Source organism: Acomys minous (genome assembly GCF_964271855.1).
Source record: "Acomys minous genome assembly, chromosome: 16".
NCBI lineage: Eukaryota > Metazoa > Chordata > Mammalia > Rodentia > Muridae > Acomys > Acomys minous.
In genome coordinates, this window is record NC_140498.1 from 81,650,428 (window position 1) to 81,668,854 (window position 18,427).

The 18,427-nt window shown below is 49.6% G+C and overlaps 1 protein-coding gene across 1 annotated transcript in view; it reads right to left on the minus strand.

Annotated features, from left to right (window-relative positions):
• Positions 1-213: 213 nt before the first annotated feature.
• The window catches only part of TMEM132C (transmembrane protein 132C), a 299,030-nt gene continuing 280,816 nt past the window's right edge, over positions 214-18,427 (minus strand). Inside the window, exons 6-9 of the mRNA XM_084763640.1 lie at positions 12,585-12,790; positions 11,491-11,764; positions 10,152-10,343; positions 214-1,804 (exon numbers count right to left, since the gene is read on the minus strand). Of these exons, the coding sequence (XP_084619766.1) occupies positions 623-1,804; positions 10,152-10,343; positions 11,491-11,764; positions 12,585-12,790 (1,854 nt within the window). The 3' untranslated portion in view covers positions 214-622. The remainder of the gene's footprint in view (positions 1,805-10,151; positions 10,344-11,490; positions 11,765-12,584; positions 12,791-18,427) is intronic.

An 18,427-nucleotide genomic window follows, 5' to 3' on the forward strand; every position in this document is an offset into this window, starting at 1 on the left:
AATATACCACTTGGTCCTCAGAAATAAACATGTGGAAAGACACTAGAAGGGAAACATAGAAGCAAAAGGAGATATGGACTCAAATGGAAATTTCTCATTTTTTTCCTAAGAGGTGAGCAGTGTTCAGATGTGCCTCTCCTTGGGCACCAGACTTAGGCTGTACTCAGAAATGTGGAGATTGAATTAAAATGGAGGCTTTCTCTTAGCAAGCCCTATTTTTACATTCTGTTCCTTTATTAGAAATATAAACAGACAGTCATTTGTCTTTTTATTTGTCTTTTTTGTATTTTTTTTTTAACAAATATTTTTGGTAGCTTGTCTGCAGTGTATTTTGATTCATAAAATAACTCTTGTCACTTCCGAACAGTTCTGTCTTGGATCCACTCTTCCTCCCTGTGGAGTCAGAGACTCAAACATCTGGAAACCTACCATCCTCAACTGCTAAGAAAAAAAAACCCTTGAGTATAAAAACATCCCTTCCAAGCTTCTAAACTGCTAGCTGGTGTTTTGTGGTCCCCAGCCTTCCTCACTCAGTCCGCTGAGAGTTCTCTCCATCCAGCTGCTCTGCTGAGGGAGGGAGGAAAAGAGGACACTGTCCCATGTTGGTGAGATGGCCTGAGCACTACACACTGTCTTGGAACTTCTCCAGGTAGGTTCTGAGTTCCTTAGGCGCTCCCACATCCAGATCTTGGCAAACCCACTTGATATCATCTTCACCACCGAGGATGGAGTTCACTGCGGGGCAGCTGTCCTCAGGTGGGATGGTGAAGGTGGCAAACTTCACCTTCTTCATCTTGGAGGTGGGGGAGTTGGCAGGTTCCTGCCTGGGCTCCCTCCCCTGGCGCCCCCCAGAACCCGGTGGCCTGTGGACCTGGCTCTGCCTGTGCTTTTGGGAGCCACCATTGAGAAGCAAGTTGTTGCTTTCCTCGAAGCCTCCCAGCCCTCGGTCTATGATGGTCGTGTGCTCGTCCTGGGGTGGTGACACATCCCCAATGTTCTCCAGGAGCTCCGCCTCATTGCCAAGCCACACCCAGTCATGAGAGTGGGTCATGGATGCCTGGCCTTCCAGAGGCACCTGTTTGTGCCTGTACTTGAAGGCGAAGGTGGCACAGTTAATGAGAAAGACAAGGATGGCGAGGCAGAAGACACCCAGGAGGGCATACATCCCAATCTCCAGGTCACTCAGGCCATGGGCTGTCTGCATCAGACCGTTCTCCTCCAGTGTGCCCCCGGCCTTGGGGAGGTCCACGTGGGCTGGGAAATTGGTGAAGTCTATGGGGATGCTTTGTAGCCTGGCTCCATCCAGCCTGCCACTCTTCCCCACTTTGTTATCTAGCAGGGACTTGGCAGTAGTGGTGGCACTCAGCAGGGCCCCTTCCTCATGATCCCCAGGAGAGTTGCCATGGTACAGCTCATCCTGGCCTAGGCGTTCCAGGTCCTGCATCTTCTGCCGGCGATCGCTGGCGTGGTTCTTGATTTCCTCCTCATCCTTGTCTCCGGTCTGGCCGGGGTCAGCATCATCCCATCCAAACTTGACTCCTACGTGGCCAATGCCCACAGCCAGCACGCTCTTGCGCTTGGATTTCTGACAGGCCTCGGCGATGGACATGTCCACTCGAAGCAGTGGGCCCTGACCTTCTCCTTCAGCCACCACGGTGGGCCACCAAGGTGAGAGAGGCTGTGGGATGGACACAACAGCCTCGTCCAGAGAGATGGCAGTCAAGGAGAAGTCCTTGGTGTCATAGATGTCCAGGGGTGTCACTGAGCCATCACTGAACTGCAGCCATGTGCTGACTATTGCTTCCTGCAGGGACAGAGACCATGAGAACCACTTGGGATGTGCCTTATCTGCAGGAACCCTGCCTAGAACACCACCAAAGAAACAGGAAGGGTGATATGAAGTCCCTCACCTGCTTACCAATGTGCTGGGGGAAGCAATCAGACTTTCTATAAGTCAGAGAGAGTATAATACTAATACTAATACTAATAATGATACTAATAATAATATTAGTATCATTATTATTATATTAATTTATTTATTTGGTTTTTTGAGACAGAGTTTCTCTGTGTAGCCATGGCTGTCCTGGATGCACTTTATCTGCCCAACACTTATTCCTGGGTGCCATTAGCCTCATAGGACAATGGGGGGCTTGTGAGGTGGGAAGCAGAGGCAAGAAATTATATCAGAGCCAAAGACCTGAAACTGGACGCTATGGGCTGGGAGAGTGTGTCAGTTGGTAATATGCTTGCCTACAGTGAATGAAGCCCTGGGTTTGACTCCCAGAGCTGCATAGACTAGGTAGGAGTGGTGGTGCATGCCTTTTATTTCATCACTTGGAAGGGAGTTGGAGGCAGGAACATCAGGAGCTCAAGGTCATCCTGAGGCACATGAGACCCTGTCCCCAAAAAAGAAAAGTTTCTCTTCTCTCCTGTGATGGCTCATCTAGGTTGTCAACATGACTATATCCATAATAATAGTAATAATAATAATAATAATAATAATAATAATAATAATAAAAGCCATTGCTGCTTTGAACTCTTGGGAGGGATTTTCTTTCTTTCTTTCTTTCTTTTTTTTTATAAAAGATTTATTTATTTTGTATACAGTTTGCATCAGATCACATTATAGATGGTTGCGAACCACCATGTGGTTGCTGGGAATTGAACTCAGGACCTCTGGAAGAGCAGTCTGTGCTCTTAACCACTGAGCCATCTCTCCAGCCCCGGGAGGGATTTTCTTAATCAGATTATTTAAAGCAGGAAAACCCACCCTAAACATCGGCCGCACCTCTGGTGGTAGCACAGATAAAAGGACACAAAGAAAGGAAGCTTTGCTTTTTGCCTGTTTGCCCTCATTCTTGCTGGCAAGCGCATCTATCCTGTTGCTGCAGCTAGTGTGAATTCCAACTTCAGGATTCCAACATGGACTGAAGACCGGTAGCTCTGAATCATCCAGAGCTCCTGAGCCAGATTGAGACTGATGAAACATCCAAGTCCACACACTGAACAACTACCGGGTTCTTCACCTTTCCATCATGAATGACCATTGTTGATCTACCTGGACCACAGCCAGTAAGTCCCTCTAATACATCCCCCTATAATGTAGATAGTCATCCTCTCAGTTCCGTCCCTCTAGAGGAGCCCGACTAATTCATCTTCCCTCCCAACCCTATGCTTCCCCAGGGTCTTACAGGTGCCTTTTGCTTTGTGGGGCAAACAGGAAAACAAGAGTATCTTCCCTTTGTATGACCTTGATGTGCCATGGCACACTCTTTGCAGGACTTGTCTGGTGGACAGCAGTGACATGAAATGCCACTTGGTGGGCTTATCTCTGCTGCATCTGCCAAGAAATATCAGGCCAGTGTCAGGAGCGGGGATATTAAAAAGAGTTGCAATTGGTGAGTCAATGCCCAAACAACCACATAGTCTCTCACACTGTAGAGAACAGAGAAGGGAGTTTAAGAGTGTCTGGACTAAAAAATGTCCTGGACCTATCCTCATATGCCTGCTATGTGCTCAGTAAGCACAGACAGCTCAGGGACAATATGGTGAAGTGGTGGACACAGATCTACCTAGCTGGGATGCTCCTGGGCATTTCCTGCTGGTGCTGTCACCTTCAGTACCACGGACAGAGCCATAAATGGCCAGGAGTTCCCGGCTTCTAAAAGAGGAATCCCAAACAGAGCTGTAAGCATATTAGGAGCCAGCTGATGGTGCCTCTCTTGCAAGTTTAACCAGCGAGTCCCTTAGCCCTCAGCTTAGCAAGAAGTTAGCAGAGTCCTGTTGTGCTGGAGACCCAGGGATCAGCCACTGTCAAAGTCCCCATGGTCAGCTACAGCTGGAAAGCTATGCTCAGCCTTTCCCTAAAGGGTCACTGCAAAGTTCTTCTCTCACCACCAGACCAGTCCTGATTGTAGGAGCCTTTCTGGTTCCTCCCTGGCCACTCCCATCTTAGACCCCATTACTGCAGCAAGAGGAGGCAGCGGGAGCCTCTCCACATATGACGGGTGGGAAAATCTATTTCCTCTCTGTGGGGATAAGAGACCCATACTTGGTCCAGGGCTGGTGTGGCACTGCCTGTGTGTCACAGGGAGTGTGCCACAGGGAAGGCAAGCAGAGAAACCGACTGGAAGCTGGACCCAAGTGAACATCAATCCACATGGAGTTTAGGCACAGAGCAAGCTGTGGCAACTGCTGGACAAGGCTCCCTTGATAAAAACAAAACTCCATTTGTAGGTGGGCAGTAGGTATCACATAAGGCATGTTAAAAATACCTACAGGAGGTCTGTGGGATGGCCTAAAGGATAAAAACTCTGGCTCTGCAAGCATGATGACATGAGTTCAATCTCAAAAACCCACGTCAATATAAAAGGAGAGAAAACAGATCCTGGCTTCCACACATGCACTGTGGCACACATTACCACTACCACTACTATCATTATTACCACTGTTACTATTGCTAAATAAAAATTTAAAAGGCAAGATGATCAGGCTAATATTGGAGATGTAGGAACAAGTGGAAAAGACTGAAGCAAAATTAACCAAGAGGGGCTGGAGAGATGGCTCAGAGGTTAAGAGCACTGGCTGCTCTTCCAGAGGCCCTGAGTTCAATTCCCAGCAACTACATGGTGGCTCACAACCATCTATAATGTGATCTGATGCCCTCTTCTGGCCTGCAGATATACATGCAGGCAGAACACTGTATACATAATAACAAATAAATCTTTGCCAGCCAGTGGTGGCGCACGCCTTTAATCCCAGGACTCGGGAAGCAGAGGCAGGCGGATCTCTGTGAGTTGGAGGCTAGTCTGGTCTACAAAGCAAGTGCAGGACAGCCAAGGCTACACAGAGAAACCCTGTCTTGCAAAACCAAAATAAATAAATAAATAAATAAATAAAATTAACCAAGAAAAAAAAATATCGTCAATGAAACAAAATGGCAAAGGAGAAATTAAAAGCAGAAACTACCCTAGGAGAGCAGAGATGTGTGGGGACCTACACAGAGTTTCTAGAAATGGAAAACTGAGCAGGGTGTGTTGGCACAGGCCTGCAGTCTTGGGACTTGGAATATAGAGGCAGGAAGATGAAGAGTTAGACACCAGTTTCAGCTACATAGCAAACTGGAGGCCAGCCAGAGCTACATGAGACCCCGTCTCAAATGAAAAACTAGAGGATGTGGAGACAGGTGAGCGAACCACTTGGGATGCTTTATACAGTGGCTAAGATTCATCTGAGGGGAGAGTCGGCTCACCAGCCTACACAGCCCACATGCCTACTCAGGACTAGGAAGAAATAAAAGATTGACGGGCAGAGATGGATAAAAGAGCATGAGAATTGCCAGTGGTCTGGCTGAAAGTTTCAGGAGGAAATTGGAGCTAGGAAGGCAACGATCCGGAACATTCTAGGCCATGGCGACCCTGCAATCCAAGATGAAGGCACAGACTTTGGAATAGTGCTGATTGGGCTGTACCTGAAGGCCTGAAGGCCTGCCCACAGGCTGCCCCATTCTGTTTAGGCCATTTGAGGCTTAATCTCTGCTATTTGGAGCAAAAAGCCCAGAGCAAACTTCTGTAGAGCAAGGGGGACTGCACTCACCTCCCCCTGCCCCTTTAAATACGAGGATCATTTTACTAGAGTCTGAAAGAAAAAAAATAACAGGGCAAGCAAGTTGTAACTCTTGGCAGATGCTGGGAGGATGGAGATGGAGAAGGGGAAGAGAGAAACCCTTGCCTTCTGAGTTACGATCGGCAAATAAAGTCTCTAAGCAGTTATGTGTGGGGAGGGGGCTTTCATAAGAAATGAGAAATCTCCAGAGTATGAAGGCTGGGCATGCCTTGTCCAAAAATGAAGGGGGTGGTAGTGGTGGTGAGGGGAAAGGGTAAAGAAGAATAGTCCTCTTAATTAGTCTGCACTAACTCGAAATCTCACGACGGTGTGGAACACTTATCCCACCACTCAGCAGCTATGAGCTCAGCCAGAAATGCCAAGGAATCAACACCCACCAGGGTAGTCCTGGGTGTACGATGGATAAGTGGTGTTATACCAAGGCCAGCTCTCTCTTCCTTTGAGCATGGCATCTCCCAGACCGCCTGGCATGGTCTCCCCAGGAGCCTTGGTGGGTGAACTTGTCTTCATTGGTGGCTGAGCGGGTGACACAGCTATAAAAACCTGCCTTCTTTTCTTTGCCTGCTGAGGGGCCTTCATCATTTCCATATAGTTAAGGGAATCCTTGCTTGAGTCTCAGCTTGTGGGGAAGCTGATATGAATGGAATGGAATGTGGCCCCGTGCCTTTGGTTTCTGTACCTGGAGCCGCATCTGTGTCACTCAGCACGCCCCCTTTCTCACACCTACACCGCCCACCAGAATCCCCGGCAAACTCATTTCTTCTTTTCAATCCAAGCTTAAAAACAAGCCAGGCTCGCTCACATTCCTCTGGATTTTCAGAAAGGAAGCTATTAATGACACACAGAGAAGCGTCAGCCTTTATTTTCTTAGGGCTGAGATAAAATACCATTGGTTGCGACTGGCTCTTCATCCTGAATTTTCCTTCCCACCCCTGGATGGATAAGGAAGTTAGCATAAACTAATCCCCACTCCAAGGACAGACAGTTGGATTGAAGCTCGAGGCTGGCCGGCCAGAGCCTTTTCCATCAGCACTGTTTTGTGATGATGGAGATCTGGTCCTTCTATCGTCTCATTATAGTGAGGCTGGGAACTGCACCGGGGAATCCAACACACATCCCCCAAGATGACAAATGCCAAGTGACTTCAAATAACACACAGCCACCAGCGATTTAGACCCTGCTTCTTAAGAGAGTCATGCTTGCAAATTGAAGATGCTCTAACCACTAGTCTCCTGCATCTGGGCTGGGCATCCAATTACTGCTGGTTGATGAAGATAGATAGGTCATGTTGGATGTAGATAGTGGCTTTCTCCTATATCCGAGGAGCAGTGGTTCTCAGCCTTCCTAATGCTGCAATCCTTTAACACAGTTCCTCATGTTGTGGTGACCCTCAACCATAAAATTATTTCATTGCTACTTTATAACTGTAATTTTGCTACCGATATGCAGGCTATCTGAGATGTTACCCTAACAAAGGGGTCACGACCCACAGGTTGAGAACCACTGTCCTAGATGCTGTACTGCTTCTTCTGTCTACTCTACTCTATGGATCTATGTAGGTCAGAGGTTAATCTTGGGTGACTTCCTTAATTGCTCGCCAACTGAGATTCTGATACTAAACCTGAAGCTTGAGGATTCAGCCAGGTTCACTGGCCAGCAAGCCCCTAGGATCTTCCTTGTCTTCACCTCCTCACAACTGGGATGACAAGAACCACAATGCCTGGCTTTTTAAAATGTGGGTTCTGAGCCAGGCATGGTGGTGTATACCTTTAATCCCAGCACTTGGGAGGCAGAGGAAGGCAGATCTCTGAGTTCGAGGCCAGCCTAGTCTACAAAGCGAGTCTAGGACAGCCAAGAATACACAGAAGGATGCTGTCTCAGGGGAGAAAAAAAGGAAAAAAAAAAAAAAGCTAAAATATAGGTTCTGGGGACTTGGGGGTTCTTGATGTCTGGAATCAAAGGCGGCAACTGTCTAGTGTGCTGGGCAGGCCAGCTTTTCAAAGACAACTCAGTGGCGTTTCCAAAAGCTGGGCACAGGAGGAGAGATGCTTTTCTCATCTGTGTCACATGGTGCAGTCGCCTAAGGGACAGGGATGGCTTCCTGGGCTACCTAGCAGGGTGGATGGTGATGGAATTACAACCTCCTTCACGGTCACTGATTCCTGCTGCTGGGGGTAGAAGTTATCAGAGCCTGCGGCAGACTCTTATGCTGTGGGGAAGTGAGGGAAAAGGGAAAGGCTCTGACGGACAAATCACAATAACTGGCCAAGAGATAGAGGGGAACCTCATTCATTCACAGGGAAAGGACTTTGCTCCCATCAGCAACACCCCTGGAAATAGATCCTTCTCTGGTTGTGAAGTCAGTGTTATGTTATTTTGAGTGCAGGGCCCAGTTGAGCCTCCACAGAACTGGGGTAGTATCACAGTAAACAGATAAGCAGTCCTAACTGTTATGCAGCAGCAGCTAGCTGATACACCTCTGTGTGCAAAGGACCATCCCAGGGTCCTTTCTGAAGCCTTCAGCTGGGATGAGGTGGCCATGTGGATTTCACACAGCCCGCGCCATCTGTTTGCACCACCAACTCAGCTATATAGACAGGGTAATAAGCAGCCTATGTTACCAGTACCGAAAACCTGCATGGCATCTTCTGGAATTTTCTGGTCTTCCCTGGAAGCAGAAGCACCTGGCTACCCTCCCTGCCTTTGCTCTGCCTGCACCCCCTGATGGTCACTGTGTGCTGCCTTAGTTGTATGTCCACTCCTACAGACACTGCTTTCTTCCTTCCGTGGTATGGGAAGAATTGTAGCCCCCACTGTTTCCTTGTCCGGTCTAGAGCCTGTCATCTGTCCCAGGCGAGGCAGGCCCAAACTCCTGACGCATCCTGTCCACACCAGGGTTTAACTGCAGCTCCACTACAGCCTGCCAACTTCTCCTGGCTGTGTGTCACCCATGGGAACCAGCTCTGAAGCCAAGTGCCCGAGCCAACATGGGGTCAGCCCTGGGGGAGTCCTGAGGTCTCTATAGCTGCTGCTCCAAAGGTGATGCACAGTAACCATCACTCATGTGGGGAATGGTGACAGAGACATTCGCTAGCACGTGATAGTTGATTCTAATTTAATTCTCCAATATGAGACGAATGGTTCTCTAAAGACCGTGGTGCTGTGGCTATACAGGTGGGACCCTCCCAGAGCTCTGTGTCTAGAATCTCCTATGTAGAAGCGTATGGGACTCCATGCTCCCTCCTCCCTGACAGCTCCCAGCTTCCATTTGCTTGCAATGGTGTTTGCTGTGAGCCTAGTATTCACAGCAGGGGGGGTCAGACCTACAAAGCGTTGCCTCTTTCCATAGGGTCAAAAACAAACACAGGAGCGGAACACACATTAACAGCAATATCAGGGGCAGTGAACGCATAATGGAAGCTGCAGAGGAGGCAGAGATGGACAGGGCTGTGAAGGCGGCATTAGCGAGCAGAGGGTGGTTGAAAACCATGGCTGGAAAGGAGCCAAGGTAGTGTGCAGGGGTGAGGGAGCCCTGGGGAGCAACATCTCAGGATAGAGAAACTACAAGAGCAAAATCCCAGAAGAGCTTCGCAAGGAGAGGCTACCTGAAGCGTGTAAGGGGGGGCCAGGGAGCTGAGGGCGGGGAGCTGGGGACACAGCAGCACAGGCCCCTGCTGCTGCTCGGGGTGTGGGCTGTGGAAGGAATGGGCGTTAGTAGGGATATACAAGGGGGAGCGGTTGACTTGGTCTGACCAGTACCCTCCTCAGCCCAGGAGAGAGCACTGGGGTGTGTGAGGTGCTGTGGGAGTGGGGTAAAAGGTAGGAGTGGGAGGATGCTGTAGAAGGGGGTGGTGAGGGGTAGGAGTGGGGAATACTGAGGGAGTAGGATGAGGGGTGGGAATGGGGTGAGGGGTGGAAGTGGGGGAATATTGTGGGGATGGGATGAGAGGTGGGAGTGGGGGGGATGCTGTGGGAATGGGGGGATGCTGTGGGAGTGGGGGATGCTGTGGGAGTCAGGTGAGAGGTAGGAATGGGGGATGCTGTGGGAATGGGGGGATGCTGTGGGAATGGGGGGATGCTGTGGGAGTGGGGTGGGGGTGGGGGTGGGGGATGCTGTGGGAGTCAGGTGAGAGGTAGGAATGGGGGATGCTGTGGGAATGAGATGAAGGGTGGGAGTGGGGGGACGCTGTGGGAATGGGGTGAAGGGTAGGGGTGGGAGAATACTGTGGGAGTTGGGGGAATGCTGTGGGGGGTGGGGTGAGAGTAGAAGTGGGGGGATGCTGTGGGAATGGGGAGAAGGGTGGCAGTGGGGGGGTGATGTGGGAGTTGGTTGAGAAGTGGGAGTGGGAGATCCCATCTCTGCCCTGGGAACAGCTGCAGGATGGATGAACCTTCCCCTGTGTCCCAGAGGCTTCCGTGTGAGCTGACTGCTTGTGTTCCCTGTAACTCTGAATCTGGACATAGCTCCTTCCCCTCTCTTACTGAGCCAGGCCCAGGGCCTCCTTCTGCCCCTTCTCAACCCCTACCTGTTTTGGGGCACGCAGCAGCTCCTCAGCTGTGGCCACAGCTGTGGTGGCCCTGTTGTTCTCTGAGATGGGGTGTAGGGTGACAGACAGCCCAGCCACCACCTGGACAGCCAAGTCTGTCACGGACACTTTGTCCTCCAGCACAGTTACTGTCTTCTCTGCCAAGATGGAGTCGGACAGTGGGGACAACACCTGTGGGAACAGTAGGGCACAGAAGAGCCATCACACCCATTTCCAGGCATAGGAGCCGCCTTCCCTACCTTCCGTATTCTAACCTAGGTAGGCCAGAGATCCTGAACATGGAACACAAGGAGGTGTGGGCTTCTGTCTCCGTGAGCGGCTCCACGTTGAGCCTTTATGAGCCGCGGAGGCAGCTCGTCCCTGAAATGTTAGAGTAAATGGAAATAAACACTAAAATCTATTCCATTTGAAACATGGAATGGCCTCTTCGATGGACCGCTTGTACAGTGTGCAACCTAGTTACGTGTACTGGATGATCCTGATGGCAGGAGACATAATGAGCTGTGCACAGACCGACTCAGTGCAGCATAAATCAAATTCTAAGGGATCTATGGATTAAATGGGGCTAACAGAGCTATACCAGTGCCCCATCCTTCCGTCATCACGATGCCTCTCTGAGGAAGACCAGCCTGCCTCATCTTACAAGCTCAGCGTTGGGCTGGAGCTGTGAAATGAAGGAACATTTACCACGGCATTAGCCTCTTCAATGACATTCTAGAAGGGTGTGTGAAGTCAGGTGGGACTTGAGAGGTGGAGGAAAGCTACCTCTGTCTGTCGTCTGTCCTGGAGCCAACCATACTATATATTACCTCAAGGGATAAGATTTATAGAATTAAAAAAATTTAAAAAAAGAATTAAAAAATTATATATATATGTATATATGTATATACATATATATATATATATATATATATATATATATAAGATTTATAGAATTACAGAATAAAGCTTGCTGAATGTACAAGATAATGGTGCCAGGCCTCCCCCTGGCATTCGCAGCAGCAGTGCATACAGGGCAAAGGCAAATCTCGTGCAAGTGTATAGAAGTCAGTTTGGAGAACTAAGTGAGGGTGAGACTGGAAGGAACATGGGTGCAGCCCTTGAGAGTGGGCTCTCATGGGTGAGAAAAGACTGGGGAATGGAAAGGCTGGTCCAAGCCCACTCCCTGTTCCCATGTCACCTTCTAGAGCCATTACAGAGACAAAGCTCCAGACACAGTAACTTGCCTCATCCCCTACCCCACCCCAGAGAACCCCTAGTCCCAGGAAGAATATTACCAGCCAAGGACACAGAGACCCCTTCAGCCCCTGCTTCCTACCTGGATGGTGGTCATCCCGACTTCCCTTCCAACCAGGACTCTGCTGTCGTGCAGGGTGGCTATGTGCGGAGACTCCAGCTTCATAAAGTCAGTCACCAGGTGGGTGATGTCAAACTGCCAGACTGGACTGAGGAGGTGGCTCAGCTGGCCCCAGGGCCCAGCACTCTCTGACACAAACTGGGTGAGGACCCGCACTGTGGCATGCTGGAACTGCAGTGCACAACCCCGGCCTCTCTGCTCTTCCTCCTCCTCCTCCTCGCTGTCCCGAGTGGGCCTGTATGGGAGGAAGGGTGCTGGCTCAGACACGGGGAGAAGGATCCCAGGGTGGTAGGTGTTTGCCTCAGCCTCAGAAGACAACCTCAAGCCCTCAAGGGAACCTGGGATCCATTTCTGGGCATCTCAGAGGCTTGAGTGCATTGCCAGGCAAATGAAGGGCAGCTGGCATTTCTTAAGCTCACATGGCCCCATACGCAGCCATTAGCCACATACAGACAGATGTATTTTTATGTTTACACATAGACAGCTGCATGTGTGCATGTGTATGTGTGCATGGGCACATATGTGTGTGTATGCATGTGGGGCCGAATGACCACCTCAGACATCATCCTCGGGCCCACTTTCTGTTTCCTTTGAGACAAGGTGTCACAGGTCCGGGAGAACCATTCGTGGCTTTCTGCAGTGGGAAACCCCTGCTTCAGTATGAACAGCATCACAGTCACCTGGAAGCTGAGATGCCATCAACATGGAGACCAGAAGTCAAGTCTGCATTGAACTTGGTGAAACTGAACTCATCACCCAGGTGCTGGGAGCTGAGGGGCTGGAGGAGACAGCAGCCTGCTGTTGTAAGGGAGCCACCTCTAAGCAATTGGTACAAGCTTCCATGTATCAGGACTATGACTTAGTTCAATACCTGCCCCTCACAATGTGTGGGCCTGGGGCCATGACCTCCGAGGAATATGCTGCCGGGGAGACCTGGGCTGTGGGAACACAAGCTTCTACCGTATCCTGGATCCTGCCTCAGTCCTTTTGATGTGATCTGTGAACCGAGTTGGTGCTATTATGGCTTGGGGGGCATCTCCCCGACCCTGGCTCACCTCTTGCTGGCCATGATGGGGACCCGCCAGCCCTTAACCTGGCTGAGTTCTGTGTCAGAGACCTCGATCTGCAGGGGAAGGCGTGGCACCCACACGGTGACACGCAGGGGTGCGCTCAGGTGCTGGTAGGTGAAATTCACCACGGAGTCCACCTTGCCCTTGATCTCTTTGCCATTGACAAAGACATAGTCACAGTGGTCTGAGACCTGTGAAGGCAGAGTGAGAGAGGGAGATGCGGTTAGCATGGCTGTGCTGACAACCCACGTTCAGTTTGTTCTAATTATGTGTGTGTGTGTGTGTGTATACGCGCACATGTGTGCTCATGCATGTGGATGCACGCAGCATGTGAGCATATGCACATGAAAGCTAAAAGTCAATGTTCAGATGGCTGTCGGGGAATCTGAACTCAGGTCCCCACGCGTTCTTGGTGAGCGCTTTATAGACTGAGCCATCTGCTTCTCCCCCAGTCTGTTCTACTTCATTACAAAGCAACAGTTGCTTCCCGTGCAGGGCCCGAGACGAGGATTCAGTGTCATTGGCTTAATGGGAAACGGAACCTAGGGAACAAGAATTGAAGAAGTGGACGACCAGGGAACGCGGAGGGAGAGAGAAGTCAGCGAGAAGCACACACGTGCTTCCGGGATTATGGGGTTCAGTCTCTCCGTGCCTCATGAGTGCACCCAGAGTTGTCCATCTAAAGGGCAAGAGGTACAGCATTTTCCGGCTCCCAGCTTCCAGGCTGCAGTTGCCTTTGCAGGGATAGAAAGCAGAGAACAAATTGAGGCAAGAACTTTCAGTCTCCAAGTGAACTGCAGCTAAGGCTGGCACCTGGGTGTACATAGGGCATGTGGCAGCCATCAGGAGCATGATGCAGGCTGAGGTCTGCTTAGAAGGTAAACAGCCCCGCTCCCCAGGTGGCCCAGCCTCCAAGAATGCCAAGGGGGCCTGGCACCTACCCCTGCACATGCATTCTCACAGTCTCTGTACCCCTCCCCCACTCACACAGCCCATTGGTCCTCTATGGTTCTCAGTCCTCTTTATCTAGGGATACACTTCCATCCCAGTTTGCCTGGCCTGAGTGGGTCAAGGGTTCCTGGGATGCTGCCCCACTCAGGACCTTTGAGATCTTTCCACTTGTACTACTGCTGTCCCCATCACAGTGGATCTCACAGGTGACTTCCTGCCTTTGCCTGCAGGTCCTCACCTTTTCCGTTCCCCTTTCCTAGGCCCTTGTCTTTACCCTGCCCTTCTCTTCAAGTTTTTCTTTTAAAAGCTTTTTTTTTTCCTCAAGAAGGGGAATGTTAAGAGAAGAAAAACGGGCAAAGAAAATGAAGATAGCAATCTGCAAGCACCTGGCCCTCTCATGCAGTTTCTAGACACACCTAGTTTCATATAGACAACGCATCCCAGTGAAGTGAGGAGGCAGCAGATACACCGACCACACCAGGCAGGTATGATAAGTGCCAAGGTCAGTTTCTGGGAGCCATGATGAGACAATTAGACCAGCAGGCCTCGCAACCACCCCGCCTCCCAACATAGCTGGTACCCAGGTGATAGTCATACACCCTAGAAATCAGACAAGGGTTCTGTCTGGGCCATTCTAATGAACTGAAAATAGAAATCAAGTTGAGTTATAGAAAGACAAGGTTGCATAGCCAAGATTATGGACTATGACTTCAATTGGTCCCATGTGTCTGTATTCCTGCTGCAACTGTTATGTTCTTGGTTTTAAAAAAAAAAGTATATTATGTTCATTTTCTATTATTTGGTCCTTAAAGCAGCTGCTCATGAGGTGGGGGCTGAGTAGAGTTGGCAGTGGATAGAGGGGTGGCTGAACACACAGATCAGTACATGGATAGGTAGGTGGGCAAATGAGAGGATGGGTGATGGATGGATGGATGGGTGAGTGGGTGGGAGAGTGGGGAGGGAGGATCGATAGATGTTTGGGTAGGTTGATGGGCAAATGGGATGATGGATGGATAAGTGGAGGGATGGATGGAAAGGGCAGATGAGAAGATGGATAGATGGATGTATGAATGGATGGATAGATGATGGATAGATGGGTAGATCAAAAGATGAATTGACAGATGTGTGGATCAACAGAAGAGTGGATCAACAGGTGGACGGATAGATCAATGGATATGTATATGGGAAAATGGATGGGTATTTGACTAGGTGGATGGATGGGAAGACGGATGTATTGCTACATGAATGCGTGGACTGATAGGTAAACAGATGAGTGGATATGTATGCAAGGACCAACAGACTTGTGGGTGGGCAAATGGCTAGAAGGGTAGAGATGAAAAGGTGTGTGGATGGATAGATGGGTAGATGGGGACATAGAAACAGAAGAATACAGATGAGTGGATGGGTTGATAGATGGACACAAAGGAAAAAATAACTGGACGGGTGGATGGAAGGATGAACAGGTAGATACGTGGGTGGATAGATAGATAGGTGGGTGAGTGAGAGGACAGTCTTACCCCCCCTCATTTATGAATACATCTGCCTCAAGACAGCCAAGACAACTGAGGAGAGATGGTGAGACCCTAAGATAAGATGGAAGTAACTGTGGCATATGCACAAGAATTTGATCTGAAAGCTTCCTGCAAAATTTTCAATCTAACCTTTCTAGGTTACTAACTCCCATGAGAATCTACCTAGAGATGATTCATGCTGGCAAGATGCACAGTGGTCCAGCCGCCATTTATGAGCTAGTGATGTCACCCATCACCCACATAGCACCACAGTAAGCTCTAACTGCCACTTGCGTATCTCTTCTCCTTTTGGCCAGTGTCCCCTGGAAAGACCAGAGTCCCATCTGGGTATCTGGACCTGTGCTGAGCAATAGCTGTTGTGACCAGTCACCCCAATCTTTCTGCAGAAGGGCCACGTATGGCTACTCTAGGCCCCACTTTCATCTCTTCTGTTTGGAGGGCAGATGGTAAGAGCTGGGCAGAGAGAATTCTCTCCATCTGCTGGGGACAGCGGCATGGAGCAGTAGGGAGGGGCCACAGGAAGAGGTCTTTTCGCTTACTGGCCAAGAGTAGTTTAAAACTGTTTCCACACCAAGAGGGAATGGGAAGCAATTTCAGCCATTGTCGCCGACTTATCATTAGCATGTAAATGCTGTCCTGGATCGGGGAACATATTAGCATAATAGCCAAGCATAGAGTCTATCACTAATCACATTTTTAATCAATGTTGTAATTTACAGACCATTGACTTTCCTCATTTATTACCTTTCTGCACTCGGGTGGGTGGGAACCTTGCCTCTCCAGAATATATGAATGATTAGGAGGAACACCAGAGGTGCAAAGGTGCCACGCACGATAGAGCCATCGTCCCCGCTGTTCCTGACGGTGTCACCAATGTCTGGGGAAATCTCTGGACAAATTAATCATGTCCTAAGTGGCTGGCAGTGAGAATGAGGGTATCACACGAAATGAACAGGTTCTCTTACAAAAAGGAACTGATTCCTGCAGGAATCTTTCCAGCCCATTGGCTATGTTTCTCAGAATCTTTTCATCTCTGTCAGTGGGATGTGCACGTGAGCCGAATGCTTGGTGGGCAATTGGACCAGCATTAGGCACCTGCCCGTGAGGTCTTGGAGGGAAAGGTTAGGTAATGGAGGTTTTGGTTGGGGAAGTACGTAGCCATTTGACTTATTTTGATGTTCCTTAGGGGTTGGTATTTTCTACTTGCTTCCTGGGGGAAGATGCTGGGAGTCAGTCTCCACCGCCAATCACTGATGTCTAGGGACCCCTCTTCTAGACACTAGGGACTGTAAAGATCTATGGATGCACAGCCTATGGAATCCATGGCAGCCGCTGATTTTGAGGACTGTGGTGGGACCATGCTCATATGTCCCATACAGCCTTGTGTGATACTAGCGTGCGACCACTCTGAGAACCATTCCGTTAAAGGACACAGCTGTGTGTATTCTATCCCGATTGCGTCTGTCATTGATCTAAACACTATTTACAATGCTTTCAACGCCATCTCCAATAACAGCCCATCTTCGAATATCCAACTGTTTTCTTCGATGTCTCTGCTGGAGGCAAGCTTGCGAACCTTAGCTCCGTTCAGCCTCCTTGTCAAAATAAGATTACATAACGCACATTTCAAATGTGGACAATTCAATAATCAGACGCCTGGCCTAATTCCTTTCTATTTTGGTGACTACCGTCTGTGTTGTGACGAGTGGAGTTCAGGCATAGGGAAATAAAAAATTGCTTCTGGATACACCTCAACTCGTGAGCCGGCTCTGAACATAAAGAATCCCAAGATCTCATTTCCGTCTTGCAATATGCCTTCCCACTACTGCTGCAGAAACCCCCACGGGGGCTTGGCACTCCGACAGCATTCCTATTTTGCGGACGAGAATCCTGAGGCCTGCTGAGGACGGCAGCTTGCCCACAGCAGAGGGGACAAGTTCCATTTATGGCAACAAGTTCAGAGCTCACCCAGACTACTGCAACCCTGCACGTTAACAGAGTCTAACATGAGACTGTGGCCTTGACCCAGCTGCCGGCCTCCCTTGCCACATGGTTCACTGACTCATTTCTATTGAAGTCGCAGGGAAAGGCGTGCAACGGAGAGGCTGGCTGGCAAGTGGGATGTGGGTTTCAGCCAGGCCGGCTCCATGCCGGAAACTCTTCCTAATGGCTGCTCTGGTCTTTGTCCATTTGGCCCACCCCAGGCCAGTCTGCTTGGACAGGCTGTGTCTTTCTGAGCTCAGGGAAGGGGACAGATGGTCAGGATAATATAGTATGAGCAGAAGGAAGGAACTCTGTGAAGATACAGGCAGGGTTGAGGGAGACCAGTGGGAAGCAATGACGTCTGCCAGAGCTACAGCGTGTTGGGAGGGTTTTAAAACATGTGCAGAATTCACGTCCATCCTGAACATGGTTGCGGTCTTCGGACATGAGGTCTCTGCATACGCCATTAGTTAAGGAAGAGACCACACGGGTTTAAACATGACGTAGACCTTCATTTTGTACCGTAGGGCAATTGTTAAACACTTCTTTTTTTTTTTTTTCCTGAGTCCTAGACCCCTTTTAAACTCCGTGAAAGCCTTCAACTGGTGGGAAGATTCGTTGACACGGTCCTGTCGTCATTCCTGCTGCTGCTTCTAAGTTCTCTGTCCCAGTGGCCCCTGCCTGGTCCCTGCACATGTTGGAGATGTCAGCCACAGGCTCTTTGTCCTCTTTCTTGTGGCAGAAGGATCCTCTATAGCAGTCTATACACTCACTCAGGTTTTTAATGCAGGGGATCCCAACCCAGGACAATACTGTCCCCTAGAGGCATTTCTGATTTCTCTGAAAATTATAGTGGTCATGTTAGGGGGAACGTCACCACTGGAAGCTAGTGGAGAAAGAGGCCAGGGGTTGTATGTCAATACTGTGCAGGGCTTAGTGACAGCCCCTGATGCTAAAGAATGCACCCCTAAATGTCAACTGTACCAGCACTGGGAATTTGAGTATGAATTAGGTACCTATGCTTTCAAGGCAAGCACTTTTTTTTCTTGGTTTTTCGAGACAAGGTTTCTCTGTGTAGCCTTGGCTGTCCTGGACTTGCTTTGTAGACCAGGCTAGCCTTGAACTCACAGCAATCCACCTGCCTCTGCCCCATGAGTGCTGGGATTAAAGGCGTGAGCCATCAGTGCCTGGCCTAAGGCAAGCACTTTCCAAACCTAGCCATCTCTACTGTCCACACTCTTGTGTCTTTTAACCCTGGAGGCTTGTCTATGTCACATGGGTCTTGGTAGCTCTACAGATGAGACTCAGAGTGGCCAGATTCCCTGAAGTCGCTCAGAAGGTAAGTGACAGAACAAAGGTATG